This window comes from Delphinapterus leucas, chromosome 20 (genome assembly GCF_059928025.1).
Source record: "Delphinapterus leucas isolate spDelLeu-1000000601 "Yukka" chromosome 20, BTC_Dleu_Yukka2, whole genome shotgun sequence".
Classification (NCBI taxonomy): domain Eukaryota; kingdom Metazoa; phylum Chordata; class Mammalia; order Artiodactyla; family Monodontidae; genus Delphinapterus; species Delphinapterus leucas.
Genome location: NC_143148.1, coordinates 43,592,885 through 43,618,030, shown reverse-complemented (window position 1 = coordinate 43,618,030; position 25,146 = coordinate 43,592,885). Strand labels below are relative to the sequence as shown.

The 25,146-nt window shown below is 40.2% G+C and overlaps 2 protein-coding genes across 2 annotated transcripts in view; one reads left to right on the top strand and one right to left on the bottom strand.

Annotated features, from left to right (window-relative positions):
* Positions 1-25,146, bottom strand: part of NIP7 (nucleolar pre-rRNA processing protein NIP7) — a 66,459-nt gene that overhangs the window by 31,107 nt on the left and 10,206 nt on the right. The gene's annotated exons all lie outside the window — the stretch shown is intronic.
* Positions 1,288-24,443, top strand: TERF2 (telomeric repeat binding factor 2). Its single transcript, XM_022583328.3, has 10 exons — positions 1,288-1,672; positions 1,780-1,875; positions 2,504-2,634; positions 11,336-11,422; positions 12,468-12,614; positions 14,322-14,428; positions 15,762-16,154; positions 20,715-20,800; positions 22,800-22,843; positions 23,299-24,443. The coding sequence occupies exons 1-10, from the start codon at positions 1,303-1,305 to the stop codon at positions 23,455-23,457; spliced, it is 1,620 nt and encodes a 539-aa protein (XP_022439036.1). The 5' UTR covers positions 1,288-1,302; the 3' UTR covers positions 23,458-24,443.

Genomic DNA, 25,146 nt, shown 5'->3' with positions numbered 1-25,146 from the left:
GAGGTGCTAAGGAGGGAGCAGCAAGGGGATTTAACCTAATCCAGAAAGTCAAGAAAGGGTGAAATGTCTTCTAAGTGAGGCTTGAAGAACAGGAAGGATTTAGTTAGGCTGGAATGGACAAGATGAAGGCTCTGGGCAAATTGAGTAGTAGGTGAAAAGGAAATGATAGAAATTGTATACACACACACACAAAACGTGAGCCCAAAATGAGGTTGGCAAACAGGCGAATTCTTCAAGCTTAAGAAGTCATTTTAAGGAGTCTGCACAATGTTCAAAATAAAAGGGAAGAGTGATGAGTGATGAGTGAATGTTCTGATCCGTGTTCTACTGTGTATTCTTCGACTCAGTAATTCTACTTTAAGGAAATTATCCTAAGGAAATAACTATGAATTTCTGCAATGATACAGTTAAAAGGATGTTTCTAATATTGAGACTGTCTAGAATTGCAAAATTTTGAAATAACCTAAACGTCTTACAGTAGTGGTTTAGAGAAAGAAGACGTTGGTTCATCCATATATTGGAATGCTATGTAGCTGTTAAAGATACTGTAGACAAAAAATTAATGACATGGAAAAATGCAAAATGAAGGTTATATAAAATATACATAGTATAATCTCAGTGTTGCGTGCGCACACGCGCACACACACACACACACACACAAATAGGTATACAAGACATTGGAATGCTATAAACCTAAATGCCAACTTACCTTTTCATGTGGGATTATGGCTGATTTAAATGTTAACGTTTTGATTATTTTTTCTAATTGTTCTAAATGTGCTATTTTTGTAATTTAAAAACTATGTCTTAGAAAAAAGAATTTAAAAAAGAAAAAACAAAAATTTAAAAAGGGAAAAATTTTAAGAAAAAGAAAAACAATTTTTTTCTAATTATACGTCTTATATGCCTTAAGAGGTTCCTGCGGTGCCGGCCATATTCTATTTCTTGACCTCGGCTGGGTTAACACTGGCCTTTTGCTTTACTTGTTAAAATGTAAACTTGTTTAATAAAGTTTCCTCTCTGCATTTTACATTTCACGATTTTAAAAATGTTTAATAATTTATTTTATTTTTTAATATTTTATACACAGCCCAGCGTCTCTAGTATAGCGTTCCACAATTTCGGAGCAAACTTGACACCTCCTACCGCCGTTGGTTTACCCATCTGAGCAGCATGGACTTCAACTCCCAGCAGGCATTGCGGCCGGCACACCGGGAACTACGGGGTCCAAGAGGAAGGCTGGGAGCGACCGGTCCTTGCCCTCCCAGAAGCCCGCGGGCGGCTCGGAACGCCGTCCGTATCATGGCCGCGGGAGCCGGGACGGCTGGCTCCGCTTCCGGCCCGAGCGTTGTGCGTGACCCGGCGGCGTCACAGTCGAAGAAGCGTCCCGGCAGGGAGGGCGCGCAGCGATCGGACGCGATGGCGGGAGGAGGCGGGAGCAGCGACAGCAGCGGGAGGGCTGCAGGCAGGCGGGCGTCCCGCAGTGGCGGGCGGGCTCGGCGGGGGCGCCACGCACCGAGGCTGGGGGGCTCCGCGGAGCGGGGCGCGGGGGAGGCGCGGCTGGAGGAGGCAGTCAACCGCTGGGTGCTCAAGTTCTATTTCCACGAGGCGCTGCGGGCCTTTCGGGGTAGCCGGTACGGGGACTTCAGGCAGATCCGGGACATCATGCAGGGTGAGGGCCGGGCCTGGGGAAGGAGGCTGGGGCTCCTGGGAAGGTGATCTGTGGGGCCCGAGTGTAGCGGCTGGGGGTCGCCGAGCCAACAATGTCTTCTCTCCCAGCTTTGCTTGTCAGGCCCTTGGGGAAGGAGCATACCGTGTCTCGGCTGCTGCGGGTTATGCAGTGTCTGTCGCGCATTGAAGAAGGAGAAAATTTAGGTACGGCTATTTTTTATGTTCTTCTCTGGGCTTCACTTATTTAGGGTTACGTTGTTTTCAAACTTACATCCTAGACTGAAGGGTTCAGGGTTAAGGTGGGCTACTATGTTTCAATCACGGTGTTTATTCTCTGGCCTTAGTTTTCTCCACTTAGTATTCTCTTGGCTGCTTTTCTATGTTTTTTATTTCCTCCCACCTGTTTCTTGCTCGCCCCAACTTTGTTGCTATGTAAAGTGAATTATGTGAAGATGGCCATTTTTCCTCCATAGTAGAGTGTTTTTAAACTATGAGCACTTTTTTTTTCTTTTCCTAAATTGAACTTGACAGCCGTTTAGCAAAATGATCTTTAGTTTCTGGCCGTTTGTATCTGATCCTGCCATTTGAGATGCATGTGTTAAAAAATAACTTTTTACCTGTCTTGAAAATTAGTCACTTGAAACTCATGGATTTGAATTTGGACCCTTAACATGTTTGTAAGCCTGTAGCCAGTATGTAAGCAAATTAAATGCAAATCTTACTATATTTGCATGTTTCTTTTCTATATATATATACATATATATATATTTGAACATAATTCTTCTGCTCTTTAGAAAATAGGTTAAAGTGAAAATTGTGCTCTTTGTCCTAGACTGTTCCTTTGATATGGAGGCTGAGCTCACACCACTGGAATCAGCTATCAATGTGCTGGAGATGATTAAAACGGAATTTACACTGACAGAGGCAGTGGTCGAATCCAGTAGAAAACTGGTCAAGGAGGCTGTAAGGCTCTATTTAAAATTTTTTTTTCTTTTACCAAAGATCAGAGGTCTTTGAGGAATCTGCTTATCTTTTTTGTGTGGGGTGGAGGACAAACAGGGATGGAGAGAGAGCAAGTGAGCAGAGCACACTCAGAACACATAACTCACACACATAGATGTTATTTCACCAGGTGACCCCTTCCTAGCCCAGACTTGGAAAGAACTGTTAATGGCTCAGCTTTTGTGATTTTGGTGGTCTCCCTTGTGGCCCTGGCAGGAGGGGCCACAGTACACAGGAAGTGAGTTGGCATTGAAGAATGACATTTTGTAGGTTATTATTACCATTCAGAGCAGCATCGTGAAAGGGCTAAAAGTAAATGGGCTAGGATCTTGTCACCCTTGTTTATTATAGACCAAGGAGAATAGCTGGTGCCTTGGGAAATGTGGGACTGCTTTGAGCTCTTTCATGCAATTGCAGAAAGAGGCTTAGGGAACATTCCCCTTGAACAGACAGAATCAGAGGTGCTGAGATATCAGCCATTTTGAAAAACAGTAGTGGTAGAAGGCTGGCGCAGGCAGTGTTCTCGACAAGAAAAAAGCTTGTAGAGTGTCTAGGAATTTGGGACTGGAACTATGTCATGGCTCAGGTAGCTTCAAGTAGTGGAACTTATTTATATTTAAAACATTGAAGCAGCCATGGAAACCAGTCAGAAAAAGCTTTTTCTTCTCCAATAACCAAGGCTGGGGGTGTGGAAGCAGATGCAGAGGTGGGGACTGAAGGACAACAGCTCAGCATTGCCTTGGCGGTAAAAGTAAGGAAATTGGTAAGAAAAGATAACAGCACCTCGTAAAAGGATGGGATCTTGGGGGTGGGGGGGGGAAGGGACAAAACCTTGTTTAGCAAAGACTTTCTGTCCCTTGGCTATGTGCTGGGTACTCAGACACCCTGTTTAAAAAAACAACAGTTAAAAAACTGTGTGTGGGGTGCAGATATTTTATTTATTCAGTTAAGGACCTTGGGCAGGAACTACTGTTGGTCTTACAAAGAATGCTTAGGAAATTCCAATTCCAAGGAGGAACGATTGCAAGAATAGATTTTTAGTATAGGTAAGTCAGGTTTGTGTTGGAGGTAAAATGCCAGAAAAGACATATTAGCAAGGGAGGAGAAATCCAGGGCTACTTGCAGAATAGCTAAGGATCTTTTGGATGGGAAGAAGTGGTACCAGTTCAGGGTACTTTATGTAACTACTGTTAAGTAGCCAGCTAATTCAGAAATGCAACTCCTTCAGAACACAAGGGGTATAGATCTGTCTTCTGGCTGCTCTTCTGGTAGAGTCTATGGGCTTTTATCTTTCAGTTGAATATTTATTATTTAAGTTCATAGATCTGTTTGCGGGCTTCATTAGGAAAAATCTATTAGCAAAATCCAAATTCCCTTAAAATAGTCAACCATTTTCTTATGTTGACTCCCTTCTGCTTTTTCATTTTCCACCAGGTACCAGATCTCTTGTTACTTACTATATTACTGTTGACTGCTGTGTAACAAATTAACCCCAAATTTAACAGCTTAAAACAATAAATATTATCATCAACCCCAAATTTAACAGCTTAAAACAATAAATATTATCTCTCAGTTTCCAAGAGTCAAGAAGCTGGTAGTGATTTAGCTGTGTTTCCTACTCGAGGTCTCTCGTGAGATGATAGTCAAGCTGCCTGCCAGGGTTGCAGTCATCTCAAGACTCAACCAGGACTGATGGGTCTGCTTCCATGCTCCCTCACATGGATGTTAGCAGGACTCACTTCCTCGCTGGTTGTTGGCTGGAGACTTCAGCTCCTCGCCTCTCCGTAGGGCTACTTACAACGAGGTAGCTTGCTTCCCCTAGAGGATCCCAGAGAACAAGAGCCCCAGACAGAAAGCTGTAGTCTTTTATAAACTCATCTCAGAAGTGACATACCACTTCTGCCATATGCTCTTGGCCACACAGACCTGACCAGCTGGAATTTGTGGGTGGAATGGCACTATGCAGGAGGTGGGTATCATTGGGAGCCATCTTAGAGGCTGGCTACCATAGTTACCTTGATATCCAAGTTATTAAATGATACTGTATCACATGTCTCTTTGATTTATTTTTTTAATTTCTCATTTAGTCATAGAATTTGTTACCTTGGAATGCCTAGGCTCATTGAAGCTTTTTGATGCATTTTTAAGATCTCTAAAGTATCACAGCAATTTATCTTAAAGTTTATTAAATTTTTTAAAAAGCTTATCAAGTAAGTTGTTTGTTAAGTTAGAGCTTCTCAATGTATGATCCAGGGATCTTTGCAGGTCTTCGGGACCCTTTCAGGGGTCAAAACTATCTTTACAATAATGCCAAAATGTTAGTTGAGGTTTTCAGTGCACTGACATTTACATTGATGATGCAAAAACAGTGATGGGTAAAAATTTCTGGTGCCTTAGCGTGACCGTGACCAAGGCAGTGGTAAATTGTACTGGTAGTCATTGTATTCTTCATTGCCACATGCTTGCAGTTTAAAAAATAAAAAACAGCCAGTTTTAATTAAGAATGTCTTTGATGAAGCAGTAAAAATTACTAATTTTATTAAGTCTTGAGCAGACGTTTTTCCAGTATTTAGTCTGACAATATAGGAAGTTTTTCTGTAGCATTTCTGCTGCATACAAAAACACGATGGTTTTCTTCTGGATAAGTACTTGTGTGATTGAGTTGCATGCTGCTGATCTAGCTGCTTTTGTAATGGAGTACCATTTTTACTTGAAATAACTGACAAACTTTGGTTATTCAGATGTGGTAATCTGGCAGTCACTTCAAGGAAAACAAGTGACAGTATTTGTTGGCAGAGGTAAAATTCAAGCTTTCAGGTGAAAATTAGAATTTTGGAAAACTTATATTCATGTGCTTGGTAGCTTCCCAATATTCAGACTTTTCTGATATGATTGATGGTGATATTAACAACTGTGATTTTAAAAAGATTTTTAATGAATGTATCAACATTTGGAAGATCATGACTCAGTAAACCAGTAATTTCCAAATGATCGATGAATTGTATTGCAAAATCATTCATGGGTAACAGATCCATTAAAAGTGCAAGACAGACTAACAGATTTTAATGTAATAACGATGAACAGTTCACTTGCCAAAGTTTGGTGTAGAGTCAAAGAAGAATGTCCACATTTTCTGAAAGAGCTATTAAAATACTACTCCCTTTTCCAACTTTATATCTGTGTGAGGCCAGATTTTTTAATATATTTCAACCAAAACAACATATCACAACAGAAGAAATGCAGAAGCAGATATGAGAATACCATCTTTCTTCTATTAAACCAGGTATTAAGGAGATTTGGAAAAATGTAAAACAATGCCACCCTTCTCATTAAACTTTTATTAAATAAGTAATTTTTCATAAAGATATGTTATTTATGTTAACCTGTAATGAGTTTGTTATTTTTTAATGAATTAATAAATATTTAAAATTTTTCTCAGTTTTATATTTCTAATACAGTGAATACAACGGATATAACCCACATAAACAAAAGCTCTTTGGGGTCCTCATTAACAGTTTACAGTATAAAGAAAGAATCCTGAGACCAAAAAGTTTGAGAATTGCTTCTGTAAGCTGATAATAATATTGAGACTACATTGGTTTTCTTTTCATAACTAAAAGAGAGATGCCTCAGATTTCTGTGAACAGGAGAGAGTAACATATATGGCATGTTCTTGGGAAGCATTTAGGTGTTGCTTTTGCTGTGTACCTTTGGTAATAGCACCTTGATTTTCTTTGAGGACCTTACCACATTTGAGGGGCTGGTGCATCAGACACAATGTCTTGAAACTTTAATTCTTGAAACAAAAAGCTTTGTAAAGGCTTTTTGAGCATCTGTGCTTCCCATAACAGCCTGGTTTCTTTGGCGAGTTTGCTTTTTTAGCCTTTCTTCACTTCTGTGAGTTTGGTTTTCTCTTCTTATGTCCTTTCTGGCCTTGCCTCTAACATAAACCTATCTCACCTATATTGAAAATCTGTGCTTGGAATTTCCCTTTTGTTTAAGTTAGCCAGAGACCATTGCTATTGCTTAGATGGTAAGAACCTTAACAGAAACATAAGAGAAGAAATTATACTTATTTCAAAAACTTTCAAGTTTTCAAAAAGCAAAGTTTGATCTCTTAAAAAACAAAAACAAATGAAAAAACTTCCCAGGAAATTAATGCATAGTTTTAAAAAAGCTCATAGTACAAACTTCGGAGGCAGACTTTCAATTAAGATTTTGAAAGCATTCACATTTCCTTTCTTGTTTCACAAATTAAACATAGTAGGAGAGCTGTGTTCCAGTTCTGGGAAAGATAGATAAGCATGTTCTTCTTTTATTTATTTATTTTTGGCCACACCACATGGCATGTGGGATCTTAGTTCCCTGACCAGGGATCAAAACTGTGCCCCCTGCTGTGGAAGCACAGAGTCTTAACCATTGGACCCAGGGAAGCCCTTCTTCTGTCTTTCTTAATGCAAGTATAAATCCCGGACAGAATGAATGGAGAACTCAGAAATGTAAAGGGTAGTAAGCTAATGGAGAAGACCAGAATATGAAGGTCCACCAAACTGGTGATGAGTAGATTACCATTTTTTACCTTTCCAGTATCACCAGGCCTGGACTTGAAGGATCCTGAAACCTGGAAGTGCACCCCAGGTGTGAACAGAAAGAACTCCAAGAGAGGCTCTCTCTGGTCTGAAGAGCAGGAAAGGGGATCTGCTAAGGATCAGAGAGGGTGGAAGAAATCTCGTTTTTTGTTTTTGTTTTTTTTCTTTTTTCCCTTCTCTATCCTAGCACCCAGGCATTACTACACTGGTAGCAGCAGTGACCCAGTGATGACAGTGGCAGGAGGGCAGGCACCTAAACCTAAAGGAAGAGAACCCTTTCTCTTTAGCAGTGGAGTTGTGACTCTCAGAACTTGAAGTGGATTCCATTCCTTTTTTTTTTTACTGTCTATCCTGATGCTTAGTCCTGGATGCAGATGCAGTTAGTGTGTGGCAGAATAGGGAAACTAAAGCCCCAGGAATGCAAGGCTGGTTCAGTATTTGAAAATCAGTGAATGTAATTTACCCTGTTGGTCCAAAGGAAAAACCATATGGTCATATCAATTGAAGCAAAAAAACGTTTGACAAGATTCAACATTAGTTCATCGTAAAAACACTCAGCACACCAGGAATAGAAGGGAACTTCCTCAACCTGATAAAAGGCATCTACAAAAAAAACTACAGGTAACATAGTTAATGGTGAAGAATGGAATGCTTTGACCTTAAGATCCAAAATAAGGCAAAGGTGTCCGTTCTCACCACTTCCGCTCTACATCATACCAGAAGACCTAGCCAGTGCAGTAAGTCAAGAAAAAGAAATAAAAGGCAACAGACTGGAAAACAAGGAATAAAATTGTCCCTTTTTCCAGATGACATGGCTATCCATACAGAAAATTCCATGGAATATACCCAAAAAGCTATAATAAGTAAGTTTAGCCAGACTGCAGGATACAAGATCAACACATAAAATCAATCATATTTTCATATGCTAGCAGTGAAATGAAATGAAAATGAAAATCTGCAATGAAATTACCAAAACAGTTATTTACAATAGCTCCAAAAAAGAAAAGGAAAATATGTATAAGTCTAACAAAACATGTGTAGGATCTGTATTTGGAAAACAACAAAATGCTGATGAAGAAATCACAACCTATTAAATGGAAAGACATACCCTGTTCATGGATTGGAAGACCTAATATAGTTAAGATGTCAGTTCTCTCCAATTAATCTATGGATTTAATGTAATTCTAATCACAGTCTCAGCAGGATTTTCTGTAGATACTGATTCTAAAAGACATATGGTAAGGTTAAAAAAAAGACTAAAATAACGAAAACAATTTTGTAAAAGAAGAATGAAGCTGGAGGACTCACTACCCAATTTTAAGAATTACTATAAAGCTACAGTACTCATGACTGTAGATATATAGATTCGTGGAACAGAAGAGAGAGTCCAGAAATAGACCCACACAAATATGACTGATCAATTTTTAACAAAAAATATGAAGGCATTTCAATGGAAAAAGATATTCAACGGAAAAAGGATAGTCTTCAACAACTGGAATTAAAACAATTGGATGTCCCTATGCAAAAAATAAATGAACTTTGACCTAAAACTCATACCAAAATTGATTCAGAGTGGATCATAATCTGAATGTAAAATGTAAAGCTATAAAACTTTTAGAAGAAAACTTGAAAAAAAAAATCTTCATGTCCTGGACTTAGGCAAAAACGTTTTTAGATATGACACTAAAAGCAAGATCTGCAAGAGCATAAAGTGGACTTCATCAAAATTAAAACTTTTGTTCTGAGAAAAACACTGTTCAGAGAATGAACTCTCAAAATGAACAAGAAACAAACACCACTATTTTAAAAAAACAACCAAAGAGAATACACAGCAAATAAGCACATGAAAAGATGCTCATCATTTAGTCAACAGGGAAATACAAATTAAAACCACAGAGAATACTGGGACATACCTATGACAGTGGCTAAACTTTAAAAACTACTAACACTAACAAGTGCTAGTGTGAATGTGGGGCAACTGGAACCCTCATACAATGCTGATGGGGTGCAGAATGGTATAGCCATTCAAGAAAACAGTTTGGCCATTTCTTATAAACATGCATTTTCCAAATGACCCAGCAGTCCCACCCCTGGGTATTTACCTTAGAGAAATGAAGTTATGGTCATACCAAAACCTTTACATAAATGTTTTAACACCTCTATTCATAATCGCCAGAATTGCAGACCACCCAACTGTTTTTCCAGTGGGTGAATGGATAAACAAACTGGTACATCCATACAACAGAACACTGCTTCATCAATAAGATAGCAGGAACTACTGATAATGCAACAATACAGATAAATCTCCAGGACATTATACTGAGGGAAAGAAGCTAGACTCAAGGCTACGTCCTTTAAAAATTAAGCTGTGTGATTTCATATATACTGTATGATTCCATTTATATGACATTCTGAAGAGATGAAACAGTGAAAAGATCAGGGGTTAGGGATGGGGAGGAGGTGACTACAGAGTGCAGCACAAGGGAGGTTTATTTGATCCATGGTTTTTGGTATCATTGTGGTGGTTACAGAAGTTGATACATGTGTTAGAACAGTATGCCAAAAAAGTTAATTTTACTTTATGCAAGTTAAATAACATTTTAAAACATAATAGGACCTGGGACTTCCCTGGCGGTCCAGTGGTTAAGACTGCCTTCCAATGCGGGAAGTGTGGGTTCGATCCCTGGATGGGGACCTAAGATTCCAGTGCCTCGTGGCCAAAGAACCAAAACATAAAACAGAAGCAGTATAGTAGCAAATTCAATAAAGACTTTAAAAATGGTCCACATCAAAAAAAATCTTAAAAAAAACACAATGTAGTAGGACCTAAACGATTTATAAAAAGTAAAACCTTTGTATGCTTCAAGAAAATAAGTATAGTCTTAGTATAGTTTTTCTGCTGAAAATGATGTAAAAGTGAATATGATGATCTGATTAAAATGAAAAGACTTATTTACTTTGTTCCCTCCCTGGCAGTAGGAACTTAGTGTTGTGCCTGCTCTTCAGAAGCGTTTGACACCAGTTTCCTTTGCCCTGTATGGCTGTGTTCAGCATGTGGAGGACAGAAGCACCAGAGAGTTGTACTTTCTGAATTCCCTTGCTAGTCCTCCTTCTCTTGGTCTGTATGTTTCTCCTTAAATTCTTCCCTGTGAAGACTGAAAATATCTATGGACCAGTTTTTCTTCCCTTTTTCGTGTGTGAGATATGTTTCTTTGAGACTGGATTTAAGGTAGCTACTTTATCCTGTTAGATAACTCCAGGTGGTCCCAATTTTTCCTTGCTTTTCTAATTTTTAAAAAAAGTGCACATGTGTTTTTTAAATATCCTTTTTAATTTTCAATCGCTGTTATTTGCCCTCTACATATGTTCTCTTGGGGGGTCTTGACCAAAGGATTCTCCTTTTTCTCTGTGGCTGATGAGACCTTCTCATCCTACCTGAAACTTTGTCCTTTCTTTGCTGCTTGTGGCTGAGCTGGGTTTGTTTGTCTCAGCAATTCCCTGCACACTTTAACTGGAGTTGGCCCGCTGGGGTTTACGGTATGAGAGGCTGTGCTGGTTCTAGTGAACTGGCCTCAGGCCTTTCCTGAATGGAACTAGCAGAACTCTGTGGTCAGCAAATTATTCCCCCCCCCCCCCCCCCCGCCACAGTATCTCCTCCTCTCATTCCCCCCATTACATCAAAGCTTTTGCATCCAAAATGAACAAAACGAGTTGTTCTGGGGACCTGGGATGACTCCTGTCCATTTTGCCTTTCCTTAGGAAGCCCTATTCAGATTGGGTAAATGTCTGTAATCCAGGAGATCAGATTTTGCTTTATCAGCTATATTTTTTTTAATCCAATGTAATGTTGAAAATCTACTACCTTACACACTGAAAGAGCGTACGGTTGTTCATACGCTTGAATAATAATTGTTAGTTTTTAAATACAGGAATTTGATAGAATGTGAAAAATTTCTTGGGTATGTAAGACTCAGTTTTACTTTTTAGTTGAGCTTATTTTGATATTTGATATTCTAATTATACCTTTCATTATTACAACAGTTTTTTAAAAAGTCTTTTTCCCCCTTTTGTAGGCAGTCATTATTTGTATCAAAAACAAAGAATTTGAAAAGGCTTCAAAAATTTTGAAAAAACATATGTCCAAGGACCCCACAACTCAGGTAAATTTGATATATTTTTGCTCCCGTGACCTAAATCCAGCTCATTGCCTTTTGTGGGGAAACAGGGAAAGGGTTCTCTGTCAGGAATGTTATCTAAATATTCGCCTTTAAATATTCAGCACCTTGAGCATGTTGCCTTTTATCCCGGATAACTTACTGTTAGAATGGCATTTCAAAAATTTGTTTGAAAATTTTACATAAATCATTTACTTGCCCATTACTGTCAGGTTTCTGACAGAACTTTAGTGATCAGCACTGGTATTAACACTTCTGACTTTACATAAACGTTGATCCTGCAGACTTGAGAATCTGCCTTGGTGAGGACTTATCTTCTATTTTCTGGTGTCAAAAGCTCTGTTGGTACCCTGCTCTTATTTTTTTTCCTTTATAAATATAAATTTTCAGTTTTTGAAAAGGTAATACATATATGTAATACAACATTCGAAAGGTACAACAAAAGAGCTTAGTGAAAATTCTCTCATGTCTGACTCAGCCATCTCGTTCCTCTCCTTAGAGGCAACCAATGTTTTTTTCTTTTATTCTTAACAGAGATATTCTGTGCATATGCAAGCAAATAAGTATGCATGTGTGTATATATACAGACATACACATATATCCATTTTTCCTGTTCTTCCCATATACATATGTGAGCATATTCTACACACTAATTTGAGCATTTTGCAAATTGCTTGTTTCCCTTAATATATCTTGGAGATCTTTTTATATTAGTACATAGGGAACTTTTCATCCTTTTTGGTTTTCTTTTTTTGGAAGTTTAAAAATCTTTATGTAAAAGTATAAAGGTACTTTAGATCTTAAGTTCTTCATCCTTTTTTTTTTTTATAGCTACATAGTAACCTACTGTGGCTGGTCAGTAATTTTTTGACTTGTTCTACATTGTGGTAGGCTTCCCTTCTTATATGTGTACCAGTGATATTCATTGACAGCATTGTGAACGTTCTGATAGCTTTGTTTTAACTCATCATCATTGAATTTTTACTGGAGTTTTTCTTTCTCACATTGAAAAAATTGGTCCTTTGTGTAGAAGCTGAGAAATGATCTCCTGAACATTATCCGTGAAAAGAACTTGGCCCACCCTGTTATCCAGAACTTTTCCTACGAAACCTTCCAGCAGAAGATGCTGCGCTTCCTGGAGAGTCACCTGGATGATGCAGAGCCCTACCTCCTCACGGTGGGGCTTGGCCTTCTCTTCTCATAACTGTGATGTAGCCTGGAGGATGTGTAGGCAGTTAGAAAAGGACAGCTCTTTTTTAAAGTGAAAAGAGTAAATGTGTGGAAAAAACTGAATTATATGTGCTATCTTTCTTAATTAAATGCCTTAAATATTCAGAAGCAGAGATCCTGGCAGAGGCAAATGCAACATTCCTAGTTTCCCTCACCTCCCATTTTTACTTCCTCTATGTGGCACTCATCTGTGTGGTTAAAGTAGGAGAACATTCAGTTACAACTGATGGTGGTTCCCAAAGGAGATGAAATCTGAGTTAAATTTGGGAGAGGAAGAGTGGTTTGATAGATGTGGTATGATGGGGTTGTTGACAGGAAGGAGGCATAACTGGAGAAAAGTGTGACTAGAGTATGATTAGCAAGAGAGGCCAAATGAAGACATACTTTAACTGGATCAGAGGGATAAGCACAAAGAATGGATGCAGTGAGGCTCAAGACAGCACAGGGAAGAATTAGAACCTAGTCTGTCATAGAAGGTGGACCATGAAGTGAGTGAGAGGGTTTTTGTTTGTTTGTTTTTTTGTGTGGTACGCGGGCCTCTCACTGTTGTGGCCTCTCCCGTTGCGGAGCACAGGCTCTGGACACATAGGCTCAGCGGCCATGGCTCATGGACCTAGCCACTCCATGGCATGTGAGATCTTCCCGGACCGGGGCACGAACCCGTGTCCCCTGCATCGGCAGGCGGACTCTCAACCACTGCGCCACCAGGGAAGCCCGAGAGGGTTTTTTTTAAAACAAGGATTTTGAGAGTGTTCAAAGTATCCTAGTTCCTAACAGCAGATCTGCAAGGCCCATATCAGGATAGTGTCAGTGATCCTAGCAATCATTTGGCAATTCTCAAAATTATTTGTAAAGCAGATAGTTTGGAATGTTCAAGGAGCAAGGGTCAGGACACTTGAGCCTGGCCTAGGAACCCTTCCTTCATATTCAGGTAACTGGAAAATAACCTGTCACTCTTTCTGTTGAGGACAGAATTCTCAGCTCTTAAGATACCACTCCTTACAGACATGCAATCTAAAATGGAATGATACTGGACTGACTGGAAATGTGTAGAAGTTCAGTCTGAGGGTAATAGAGGAGCAGCTGGAGTTAGAGCAAGATTGGCCTACTGAGGGCTTCATGTGGTACAAGTAAGGATTTTCAAAGAGTTGTTAATAGGCAAAACATTTGTGGCAACAGTCATGAAAAATTCTATACACAAACTAAAAGACATTGATGTAGACATCAGTCATCCCTAAGCTTCAAAAAAAAAAGATTTGACTTTTGCATATGACCCCAAAGGTCTATTAGGTATTCAGAAACTAAATTAGGGATGAGATTGGAAAGATAGAAGAGGAGATACAAAGTAAAATCATTTAAGTATTTGTTGTCCAAAATAACCTTTCAGAATTCTTGGAATATTAAGATGCTTTTAGCACCACTCAGGTTGAGTTCTCCTTTAGTATAGAAAACTGTGAGCCACTTTTTGAGGGAAGGGAGGAAGAAATTTGAGATAATTCTTGTAAGTTCGATCCCTTTTTATGTCCTCCTCTAGTCTATGCCTAAATTGGGTTTGTAAGTGAGCATGCTTGCATATTGAGTATGTTCACGGTGAAAGAAGCAGTTAATGAAATTCTGTGACTTCCTCTTCCTGACGACATCTTTCCTTTCCCAGATGGCCAAAAAGGCTTTGAAATCTGAGTCTTCCACCTCAACCACAGTGAAGGAAGATAAACAGCCACCACCAGAGCCTGTTGAAAAGCCACTCAGAGAACCTGCCAGGTGAGAGAGATGCCCTTCTGTGATGTTGGCTGAAACACTGGGGTGATGTGTGGGAAGCATAGTCGTCGTCTTCGAGCAGGATCAGTGGTTTGACCTCTTAACATGTTACTGGGTTACTCGTGAAAGGCACTGTGGGATTTACAGAGCACATCCTGGGAAGATGGGAATATTGAAAACGGGATGTCATATCCTTGGCAGAAGTTCCTGACTGGCTATTCCTCAAAGGTTCTTTCCTTCTGTTTCTCTCTCCTTGCCTCACCTGTATTTACTCAATACTTCCCTGTTGATACCTCATCTCTTAATGCAGTGCTCACACTTGTGAATCAGATTCCCAGGACCAGTTAACAAAGCAGAGGTCACACGTTTAGATGTCTTTGGGGGCCCAGTAGGAGATGTAAAGGAGCAAAGTGGGTCTAGGATAATACAGTTGAGAGCATGGGACTGGGACACAGAGAGGGCATGTTTTCCAGCTTCGTGTGATTGTTGCTACGTGAGATGTCCAAAGATGTCCAAACTTCAGTTCAAATTTTTATGTGAGACGTCCAAAAATTTTTTTTTGAGATTTCCCAGTTTTTGAATGTTGGCGGTTAGTCCAATTAAAAAAAAAAACAACTTGAATAGCTTAGACAAGACACATCTGCCAGCTGGGTTTGGCCTGCAGGCTGCCAGTTTGCCCTCTCCTAACAGTTTTTACTTAAAACATCCAAATGATAGATGAACTTTATTTTGAAAAGGCAGTTTCTTCAAGACTGTGTGGCACTCTTCTCACTCTGAGAATTCTCAAGATCCCATTTATAAGTGTAGTGTAGGAGAAAGAGGGCAGAATGGAGGCCAGTCTTTTACTTCTCTCACATGAGGGTTGGACTAGGACAGCTGGAAGAAGAGTTTAGACTTCAAGGTGAGATTGCTGGATTATCAGTTGGTTGTCCAGATGGACTGTAGTTGTTAGGCACTACACAGAGTTCTTGCATTGTGGAAAGCACCACTTTAGTCCATGCAGACTAATGGGTTAGACAGCACACAGGCTGAAGAGGTCTCTGGAGGGAGTATCATTGGCCCTAGTTCCTTTAGGGTTCTCTTACTTGAAGTTTAAGCTCCATAGTTCAACTTACATATCATATTTAAAGCCTCTGTTTAACACTTATAAATGGAAGCTTTTATAAATAAAGCTTGTATCACGCACCCTCTCTGTTTTTGTTTTTTTTTTTTAATGAAGAGTTCTCAACGTGAGGAGTTTCTAATATGAAGCTTCCCACTTTGAAAAAGTTGTGGCTGCTTGGACAAGCATCCACAATGGTGAAACTGATCTCTGTTATGTTTGTATTATTTGTAGGCAGCTACAGAACACTCCAACCACCATTGGAATTATGGCTCTGAAAGCAGCTTTCAAGACTCTGTCCAGTGCACAAGATTCTGAGGCAGCCTTCTCAAAACTGGACCAGAAAGATATGGTATTTCCTAATAAAGTGTGCCCACCATCACCAGCCCTCAAAAACAAGAGACCGAGAAAAGATGAAAACGAAAGTTCAGCCCCTGCTGAGGGTGAGGGTGGCTCTGAACTGCAGCCCAAGAACAAGCGCATGACAATAAGCCGATTGGTTTTGGAGGAGGACAGCCAGAGCACTGAGCCCAGCGCAGGCCTCGACTCCTCCCAGGAAGTCATTCCTGCTTCACCATCCAAGCCCACCATCCTCAACCAACCCCTCCCTGGGGAGAAGAATCCCAAGTATGAAGACCTTCTTTGTAGAAGTTTGGGGGCTGGTTGGTGGTCCTGGTTATGCCTGGTATTGCTTCCGGGAATGAAGTAACTTTCAGCTAAGTTATTCACCACCAAGGCTTGCTCAGACTGCTAGAATGTGACTCAGGGTGGGGAGTGACGTCGTAGCCATCCTGCCAGTTCTGATGCCCCGCATGTGGGCTTCCAGGCATTGCACTAGGCAGGAGTGAGGGTGAAAGGGTGTCAGAGCCTCCTACTCACCGCTGCTTCCATTTTTAGCAAACTTCTGAGTGCCTTGACTACTAAATATTAGTCTTGTTTGTTAAAGGAAGTTTGTTTGAATTGGGCCACGTTATACTTTGATCCTTAAAAGAGATTTATGAATATTTATAGTTTTGCACGTTCTATGAGCATTTGAGACTTGGCAAATTGAGTAATTACTAATCTCTCACATTCTGCTAGGTTCTGTGGGGCAGTGGTTAGAACGCTTTCATTTTGCTCCCCATCATGACCCCCAACCTGGCTTTCAGTTTTGCTACCATTTGTGCCCTCTTGTGGATCTTTCCTCTAGGCAAACTGGTCTGCTTGCTCTCCCTGGAACCCTGTTTCTACTACTGTACTCTTCTTGCTGCCTCTCATTCCCCACATTCGGACTATCGTTCCTCCACCATTGCTTATCAAAATCCCATCTGTCTTTCAAAGAGAAGAGAAACTGATGTTGACTAAATACTTTCTGCGGGCCAAGCACTTTCACATATTATCTTACTGAATATCTACCACTCCTCACTCTGTGAGTGATTTACTAGCCCCACTTTATAGGTGAGGAAGGTTCAGAAAAGTTACTAACTTAACCTGAAGTCACACAGATAAAAAATGGCAAAACTGGGCTTTGGGATTTTTAATCCCAGTCAGTCTTGACACAAAAGCCCATGGCCTGTATACCACGTACACCAAGCTGCCTCTTAAAACTCTGCCTCCTCCATAAATTTCCCCTGGTCACCCTGCTGTCAGTGATCACCTCACTGATCTCCCACGGTTATTGCCATCTCTACTACTGCTCTCTGTTACAGCTGTTTGGGGACCTGTGTCCTGGCATGCTTGTGCTGGGTGCCCTGTAGGGCTGTGGCATCTGATAAATGATTTATACTCGGGCACAGATCTGCACTATATGCACCACTTCCTGCATCTGGAAGTGAGTGAGTCATTGGCTGGGCAGGCAGATGCAGTCAGCACACTATTGCTCTCATTTGATACCTGATCTCCTCTACCCCTCACAGCAATTCTATGAAGTGTAAGTATCGCTCCCATGAACAAACAAGGAAACTGGAGAGAGTGCATGATTACAGTGGTTTTATAAATGGGAGACTCTGTGAAGGTTTCAGATACACCTCTCTCATGTGTCAAGGGTATGAAGTATGATGGGTACTCTCAAGCAGAGGTGGGCAAATTATGGCCCCTTGGCTAAATCCACCTGCTGCCTGTTTTTGTAAATAAAGTTTATTGGAACACAGCCACACCCATGAATTTTGTATTATCTGTGGCTGCTTTTGATGCTACCTTGAGTTGAGTAGTTGCAACAAAGTAAGGCCTGCAAAGCTGAAGGTACTACTGGCCCTTTACAAAAAAAAGGGATCCTATGACCCCGGCTCTAAACGAAGCGTATGTGAGGTGCCTTGGGAGCTGCAGGGAAGAAGAGCTGGGCCTGGGCAGCAGAGTTGTGGGTGGAGCAACCTTGCTGAGGAGCAAGTGTTGAGCTGGCCTTGAAGAATGAGTAGGAGGTCATCCAGTAATATTGGGAGGTCAGTTCTAGGAAACAGGAGCCTCTTGAGTTACAGCATGAGAAAGCCTGGTATGAGCCGGAAAATGTCATGTAGTCTGTATGGCAGGAGAATATAGGGCACAGAGAGGATGAAGGGAGAAAAGTCTAGATAGGTAGATGGGCCAGATTTTGAGTTCCTATTATATTCTATCAGGCAGAGGTTCTCAAGAGGGGCTTCATATCACAATTACCTGTGCAGTGTTTAAAAAAAATATATTCCCAGGCTCCTGTCTACTGAATTAGAAGGGACAGGGTAGTGTTCTCTAATCTGCTTTGCTAACTGTGCCCCAGATAAGTCTAATACACCTGATCAGAAAGCCTCTGAGCAGACACCACTGAGGGCTTTTGAACAGACACTGAGGGAAAGGAGAAGAGGAGGGTGGCTGGAGACTGCTGCCCGGTGAGCAGTCAGGACCCAGGGGAAGCTGGGCCAGTGGAATCTGAGGAGGGGAAGGCAGGATTAGGGTCTATCACCTAGACGGCAGGGCCACGACTACTATATTTTTATATCCCCCACAGCACAGAACTAGTGCTTACTAGATAGTTTACTAACCAAACAAAGTAACAGTTCTTGGTTCTTGCAATTTAAGGGGCCACATGCAAAACTTCTATAAAAGGCTAGCAAAGGGTAAACATTTTAGGCTTTGTGTCTCTGTTGCATATTCTTCTGTTTTGGTTTTTTTTTTTACAACCCTTTGGAAAATGTGAAAACCATTCTTAGTTCAAGGGCTATACAAAACCAGCAGCCACAGGCTGTAGTTTGGCAACCCCTCTAGACCATTAAGTTTTAACTTCACCAGTCAGGAGCACAATGAGCCAGGAAGTGACCTGGCTTGCCCGCATGGCCACCTAACAGTTAAGATGAGGACCAAGGTCTCAGCCCCTTCCACAACATGAGAAGTTAAGAAATACCAAAATGTTTATACATGTAATAGCAAATGCTGAGTTCAGAGGAGGAGCAGAAAGTTACCAAGTGATCTGCAAAGACTGTCTGCAGGAAGGGTGAATAGCCACTTAGGTGAAAATGATGGACCCTGAGGTTAAAATCAGTTTTTATCCCAGGACTTGGATAAATAGATGGAAAACTTAAACTGTAATGCTGTCTGACCTTTATTTATGAATAGTAATCGACACAACTAATATCCTGAGAAGAAAAAAACTCGTGTAATTTTTTTTTTTTTTTTTTTTACTTTGTCTCAAGCAAATCAGTTATTCTTAGAAATAACCCTTTGGGGGATATGATCCAATTTAAAAATAAAGAAAAGTAAAGAGTCCACCATTTGTCCCAGCCACTTAGGTAATTGCATAGAAAACTCATGGAACTCAAGGAATTTTTTTCAAGTTTATGCACTTATTAAGCAAACTGCTTTCATTTGCAAAATACCCAGACAGCCTTAAAAATAAATTTTTTTTATAGCGGGGAAGGAAACAACAGTTTGTTTCTACTCTCTTGGTCAGGTTTTTCGGTGACTTTGATCTATATAAATTCTTCAAAACTTAGTTCAGATACGTTCCATGTTTGTTTTGTAAAGGATGTTATAATTCTGAGGTCAGATTTGTGCTATGTTCTGTAAGAGTGACTATAATTTTCATTTATTTAATAACTTGGGTTTTGGATTATTTTTCAGGTTTGGGACTGTTTTTGGTTGCACCCAAGTACTCAAAATTTCATGTTCACAGGAATGATTCTTGTTTGCTTACTATTCTAATCTTTGATGGTATAAGTCCTTTACAGCTCTTTGATAATCTCATTATTAGTTTACCTAGTATCTCTCCAGCTTCTATGAGGGTGTGTGTTACTGCGCCCGGTGTTTGGAGTAGACAAATGAGGATATGGTCCCTGCCGTCAAGGTGCTTATGGTTAAGGGTATGTCGTGATACGGTTGTGTAATAAAGTGGAAGCACTATCATAAGGGCAGAGGAGCGGGGGCTTTTTGTATGTGTTGGGCAGTCTTCATTGAGAACGATGGCCTTGAAAGATGGGCAGGACTTCACTTGGCAGGGAAGGGAATCCCAAGGAGAGAGAACAGCAAATAGAGAGGCAGGAAAGCACAGAACTTACAGGAGGAAGGAGGAGCAGAGGGCGGTGTGGGTGTTGGTGGGGACAGGAGGAACTGCTGAGAAACTGACAGGCCAGACTGCATGATCTTGATTCCCCCCATATGGGCATTTAGGCTTCATTGTTTAGGCAGTGAGGAGCCATCACTGAATAGGGGAGGGATGTGGTAATTTTAGGATGATTGTTCAGGTGGCTTTGGAAGGGGAAGGGGCTAGTGGGGAGAGACTCCAGTTAAGAGGCTAGTGTAATACTGGTGAAAGGTATTGGATCATGGGCTTGGACTAGGGGAATGGGGAGGGAAAGGAGAACAGTCCAGAGATAGGAATAGAGTATGTCTGTGATGGAGGGGAAGGAGTCTGCAGCTCTAGGTTAGAAGAATGCTGAAATCTGTAATAGAGTCCAAACCAACCAACCAACCAACCAACCAAACAACAGGAAAATGAACAGATCATTGAGGGGGATGGTGATGTATCCAGTGCTGAGTTTGAGAGATGGTCCTGAAACCTGGGGGATGTTGACATGGAGAGGCCTGGCCAGGTCAAGATTTGGGAGTTGTGTGTAGGTGAATCTCGAATGTGGTCACAGCAGAACAGGGAGGAATACAGGGCCACGAGTAGAGCTAAGGACAGAGTATGGGATGACCTGGGATGACTTTGTTTTACACCTTGTCCTCTCGCTGATGTTCCCTCAGAGTACCCAAAGGCAAGTGGAACAACTCTAATGGGGTTGAAGAAAAAGAGACTTGGGTAGAAGAGGACGAACTGTTTCAAGTTCAGGGTAAGCCAGAAGATTCTCATTGGTCTCTCCTTGACACTTGCTGAAGTGTAGGTGCATGTTACTGTCACATCAATGTTCCAGAAATTGCTTGTCTCCAAACTAGACAAAGTTTAAAAGTTCCTCATTGTGATTCATGAGGAATCAGTTTTATGTCTTTTCCCATTAAACAATGGAGACTATCAAAGCAACGCTTTATATTTAAAGAAAACTCCTGGTTTGGTTTAATAAATCCTATATTTAATTGTAGCTGATGTTCTTCCTAAAGTTTTTTAATTAGAAAAGGTAGAAGTGGTCATTCCTTACATGTCTTATTTAAGTAAATAATCTCTTACCCCTTTCTATATATGTGTTTTTTTCTAAGATGAGAAACTTTACTTTTCCTTAATTAATATTGAACTTCATAGTATTTGCATTAGGATCTCTCCCACCACATATTTTGCATTCTGATGGAAATATATACATGCTAAACCTTAGTTTTGGAGATTCTGAAGACTTCTGTAACACAGCAGCAACAGTAATCCTTTGCCAACCTCAAAGGTTTTGCCCTTAAAAATTACCTTTCATTGGCAAAAGCATAGTTGGGAAAATCAAGATTACACAGAAAATGGGAGAAGTAACAATAAAAGTGGCATTAAATATTTTAAGAACAGGATATAAAAGTTCTAGAAAACATCCACTTCTGATGCAGTCCAGATTTGTCAGTTTCAGAAATCGGCTTCTACTATATCATGAAATACTTCATAATTTAAAAATAAATAATGTGCTCCTGTAAGTATCCCTTTTCCTGAGTCACCTTTCTTCACTCTTCAGGAAGCATTACTGGGACAGTGGCGTCTGCTGAGGCAGACACTGTAGCAAGTTTCACATTTATGCAACTTTGCCTTTTCTTGCAGCTTTTTAACTGGCTCTTGTTGGCTTGAGATGGCATGTCCATTATACTTGTATACCCTCCTGTAGCCCCCTGGTCCTTTAAAATATTATCTTGGTCCCTGTTTTTGAGGCCTGATCTATTTCCATAGGATGAGAGGGTAGAGTTTGACCAGATCTCACATGGTCTGTTGGAGTGGGAAGCAATAATCATTACCCCATTCTTTATGTTTGAAGAATTGAGCCAAATTTTTTTTTAATGTATTTATTTATTTATTTTTGGCTATGTTGGGTCTTTGTTGCTGTGTGCGTGTTTTCTCTAGTTGTGGCGAGTGGGGGCTACTCTTCGTTGCAGTGCTGGGCTTCTCATTGTGGTGGCTTCTCGTTGCAGAGCACAGGGTCTAGGCACACGGGCTTCAGTAGTTGTGGCTCACGGGCTCAGTATTTGTGGCTCATGGTCTCTAGAGCGCAGGCTCAATAGTTGTGGCGCACAGGCTTAGTTGCTCCGCAGCATGTGGGATCTTCCCGGACCAGGGCTCGAACCCATGTCCCCTGCATTGGCAGGTGGATTCTCAACCACTGCGCCACCAGGGAAGCCCCCAAATTTTACTTACATCTAACAATCAAGGATTTGGAAATTCAAAAACAGTAAAACTGTGTTATTTCAAAGCAGTAATTAACAAGGGGTTATAAAGCAGAAATTATATATGTACATACACACACTCAAATATGTGTATATATATACACAAATATATATATTACATACACATGCATATATATATATATACGTATGTGTGTATATATATATTAGGATTTTAAATACCACAGTTCCTCAGTAAGTTTAGAAAATGATAGTGCTTTTACTAAAGAGCCTGAAATCCATCATTAACCAACATTTATTGAATGCCTGATTGTAAAGTATTTGCTTTGTACAGATTCTCATGGACTGAAATGATTGGTATCTTGCAAGCAGAGGACAAAACCAAATTATCCTTTAGTGATGTCCTTTCTTTTCTCAAAGTTTGTAAAATTTGAATCAAGTTTTCCCTTTGGAGACGTTCTATGTCTTTTTCTTGTGGTTTGTGCCGAGAAAGGTAAGCTCTGAAATGAGTCTACTTTTAATGTTTTCCAGCAGCACCAGATGAAGAGAGTACAACCAATATAACAAGAAAGCAGGTAATTTTAAATTCTCTTTTCTGATCTTTTCTGGTTGTGTAGGTAGAAGAGAGATAAAATAAGTACCCACATCTCACAGGCATAGACTACCCATGCACCTGGTAAAAAATTTTATTTGTCATTTTCAGATAATCCAAACTAAGTTAAATACTCTCTGGAAGAAAAATCTAGGTGGTCAGAAAGCTGACGCATTTCCTAACCATGAACAACACACGTTTGAAATTTTGAATCCAGAAATGGTTATCAGTTGAGGATGAAATGGCAGGACACTGAAAATTAGGAAATGTCCAAATCCATGGTGTTAACTTATATTCTATATCATGTTTTAAAAGTATAAATCCTTCCTTTGGGTTCAGATTATTCTCCTAGGATTGAGTTTACCTCTTTACTATATGAAAATATAAATAAGTGGAAAGACAGGTTGTGATAAATCCTTTTTTTGTGTTTTTTTGCAGAAGTGGACTGTAGAGGAAAGCGAGTGGGTCAAGGCTGGAGTGCAGAAGTACGGGGAAGGAAACTGGGCCGCCATTTCTAAAAACTACCCATTTGTTAACCGAACAGCTGTGATGATTAAGGATCGCTGGCGGACCATGAAAAGACTTGGCATGAACTGAAACAGGCCTTCATTTCCACAGAATTCACAGGAGCATGGTTCCTAATAATAGCCCCTGGTAGTCTGCTGTTTCTTTCAGAAGCTGGGCTGGGATGAGAATTTTGGGCATCTTCCTCCCATGTGGGGGAGGTTCCAGTTCCACTTCATCACAGTTGGAGATCATGGAGCTGAGAAACAAAGCCAAGTCCACCCCATGTCCTTGACAGAGGTGACAGGCACATAGCTTGTACAGTGCCAGAATACCATTAGTATTTCCCTTCTTTAGTGGTTTGCTTGAATTTAAATCCCTGGTAATCAGTAGAACCTTCTCCTAGGAAATGGTGGAGTCTGTTAGGAGTCACTTTTGACTCCATGACCTGTTAAAACCAGCAACATGAGCATTACTTGGAGCGAACTTGTTCCAGGTAAAGCTTTGGCCTTCTGATGCACATACAAAGGAACTTCATCTGTCATGAGCCCAGGTTGATGAGAAACCAGTCCTGGTGGAATCAGAGTCCCTTTAAAAACTAGCCAGTTGTGACATCAACTCCTAGACGTGACTGCCTTGGCATTTGCTCTATTTGCTGGGCTATGTAGGCAGGTTTAACCTCCACTTCTCACGTGGTTGAACCAGTGTGTTTTTTGGTAAAATGGTGATTGTAGATAAGCTTAGCCCCTCTCCCCATCCTCTCTTCCCAATTCCCTTCTTTATGCTGGACTTTTAAAGCTTAAAAAAATCCTGATTGAGTATAAATGCCTAATTCCATTCTTTGTGAAATGGTTGCTTCCGCCTGATTCCCTAATTGTGCTGTGTTAGTGTCTTGCACTGGAATTCAACATTCCCTTCTCCTTTTGTACTGTGTTGTGCTTGCTGTCTCTCAGACATCCTTAAAGACTGTCTTTTTAGGAAAAAAGAATTTCAGTAAAGTGTTTTCTGTAATTTTTTTAAAATGAGAATTATTGTCCATAACTTGTAGCATTCTTCATTAAAGTCTTGCTTCTCTCAAATTTAAGTAGCTGTTTAATTGCAGCTGAAAAGATGGAGGTAGCAAAATGTTGAACAAGCTTTGCTAAACCATATTGTCCATATTAAGAAGCTGATGTCAAACTGTACTGGATGTTCTAATCCTTGGAAGCTGTGCCATACAGAGATGTGAAAGTTTCCTCTTAATTTGTCCATTTCTTCATATAACGTACCTCCGGGGACAAAATAATTCCTTTTTTCTCACTTTTGAGTGAGGGAAAGGCAAGATGTAAAGAAATGCTAAAGTTTAAAAATTCATCCTATAGTTGAAATTTGGAAACTTTGTACAGCTTTATTACCTATTAACTACGTGTTTGGGGGTTGGGTACTGCTGTTTTTCTAGCAATTAACCCCAAATGAAACTACAGTGAGAAGGCAAGAACTTGATCTCCACTCAATCTGGTTGTAGATACTTGTGATCTCCCTCCAAACCAAGCTTTAGGATCCAGAAGCTTTTTACCTTCAACTCTCACATTGTTAGATTGTGCTCTCTAGGTAGAAGAATGACACTGTGATACATTTAAGGAAGCAAAATATCCTAATCGTGTTTCTCAAAATTTGAGAAATGTATAGATCCATTAACATTTTTTAACATAACTTCAATGCTATCTTTATTATGTTATAAAATGTATACAGACATAAAACTCTGCCTACAGTTTCTATAGAACTATACAACTTACTATGAAC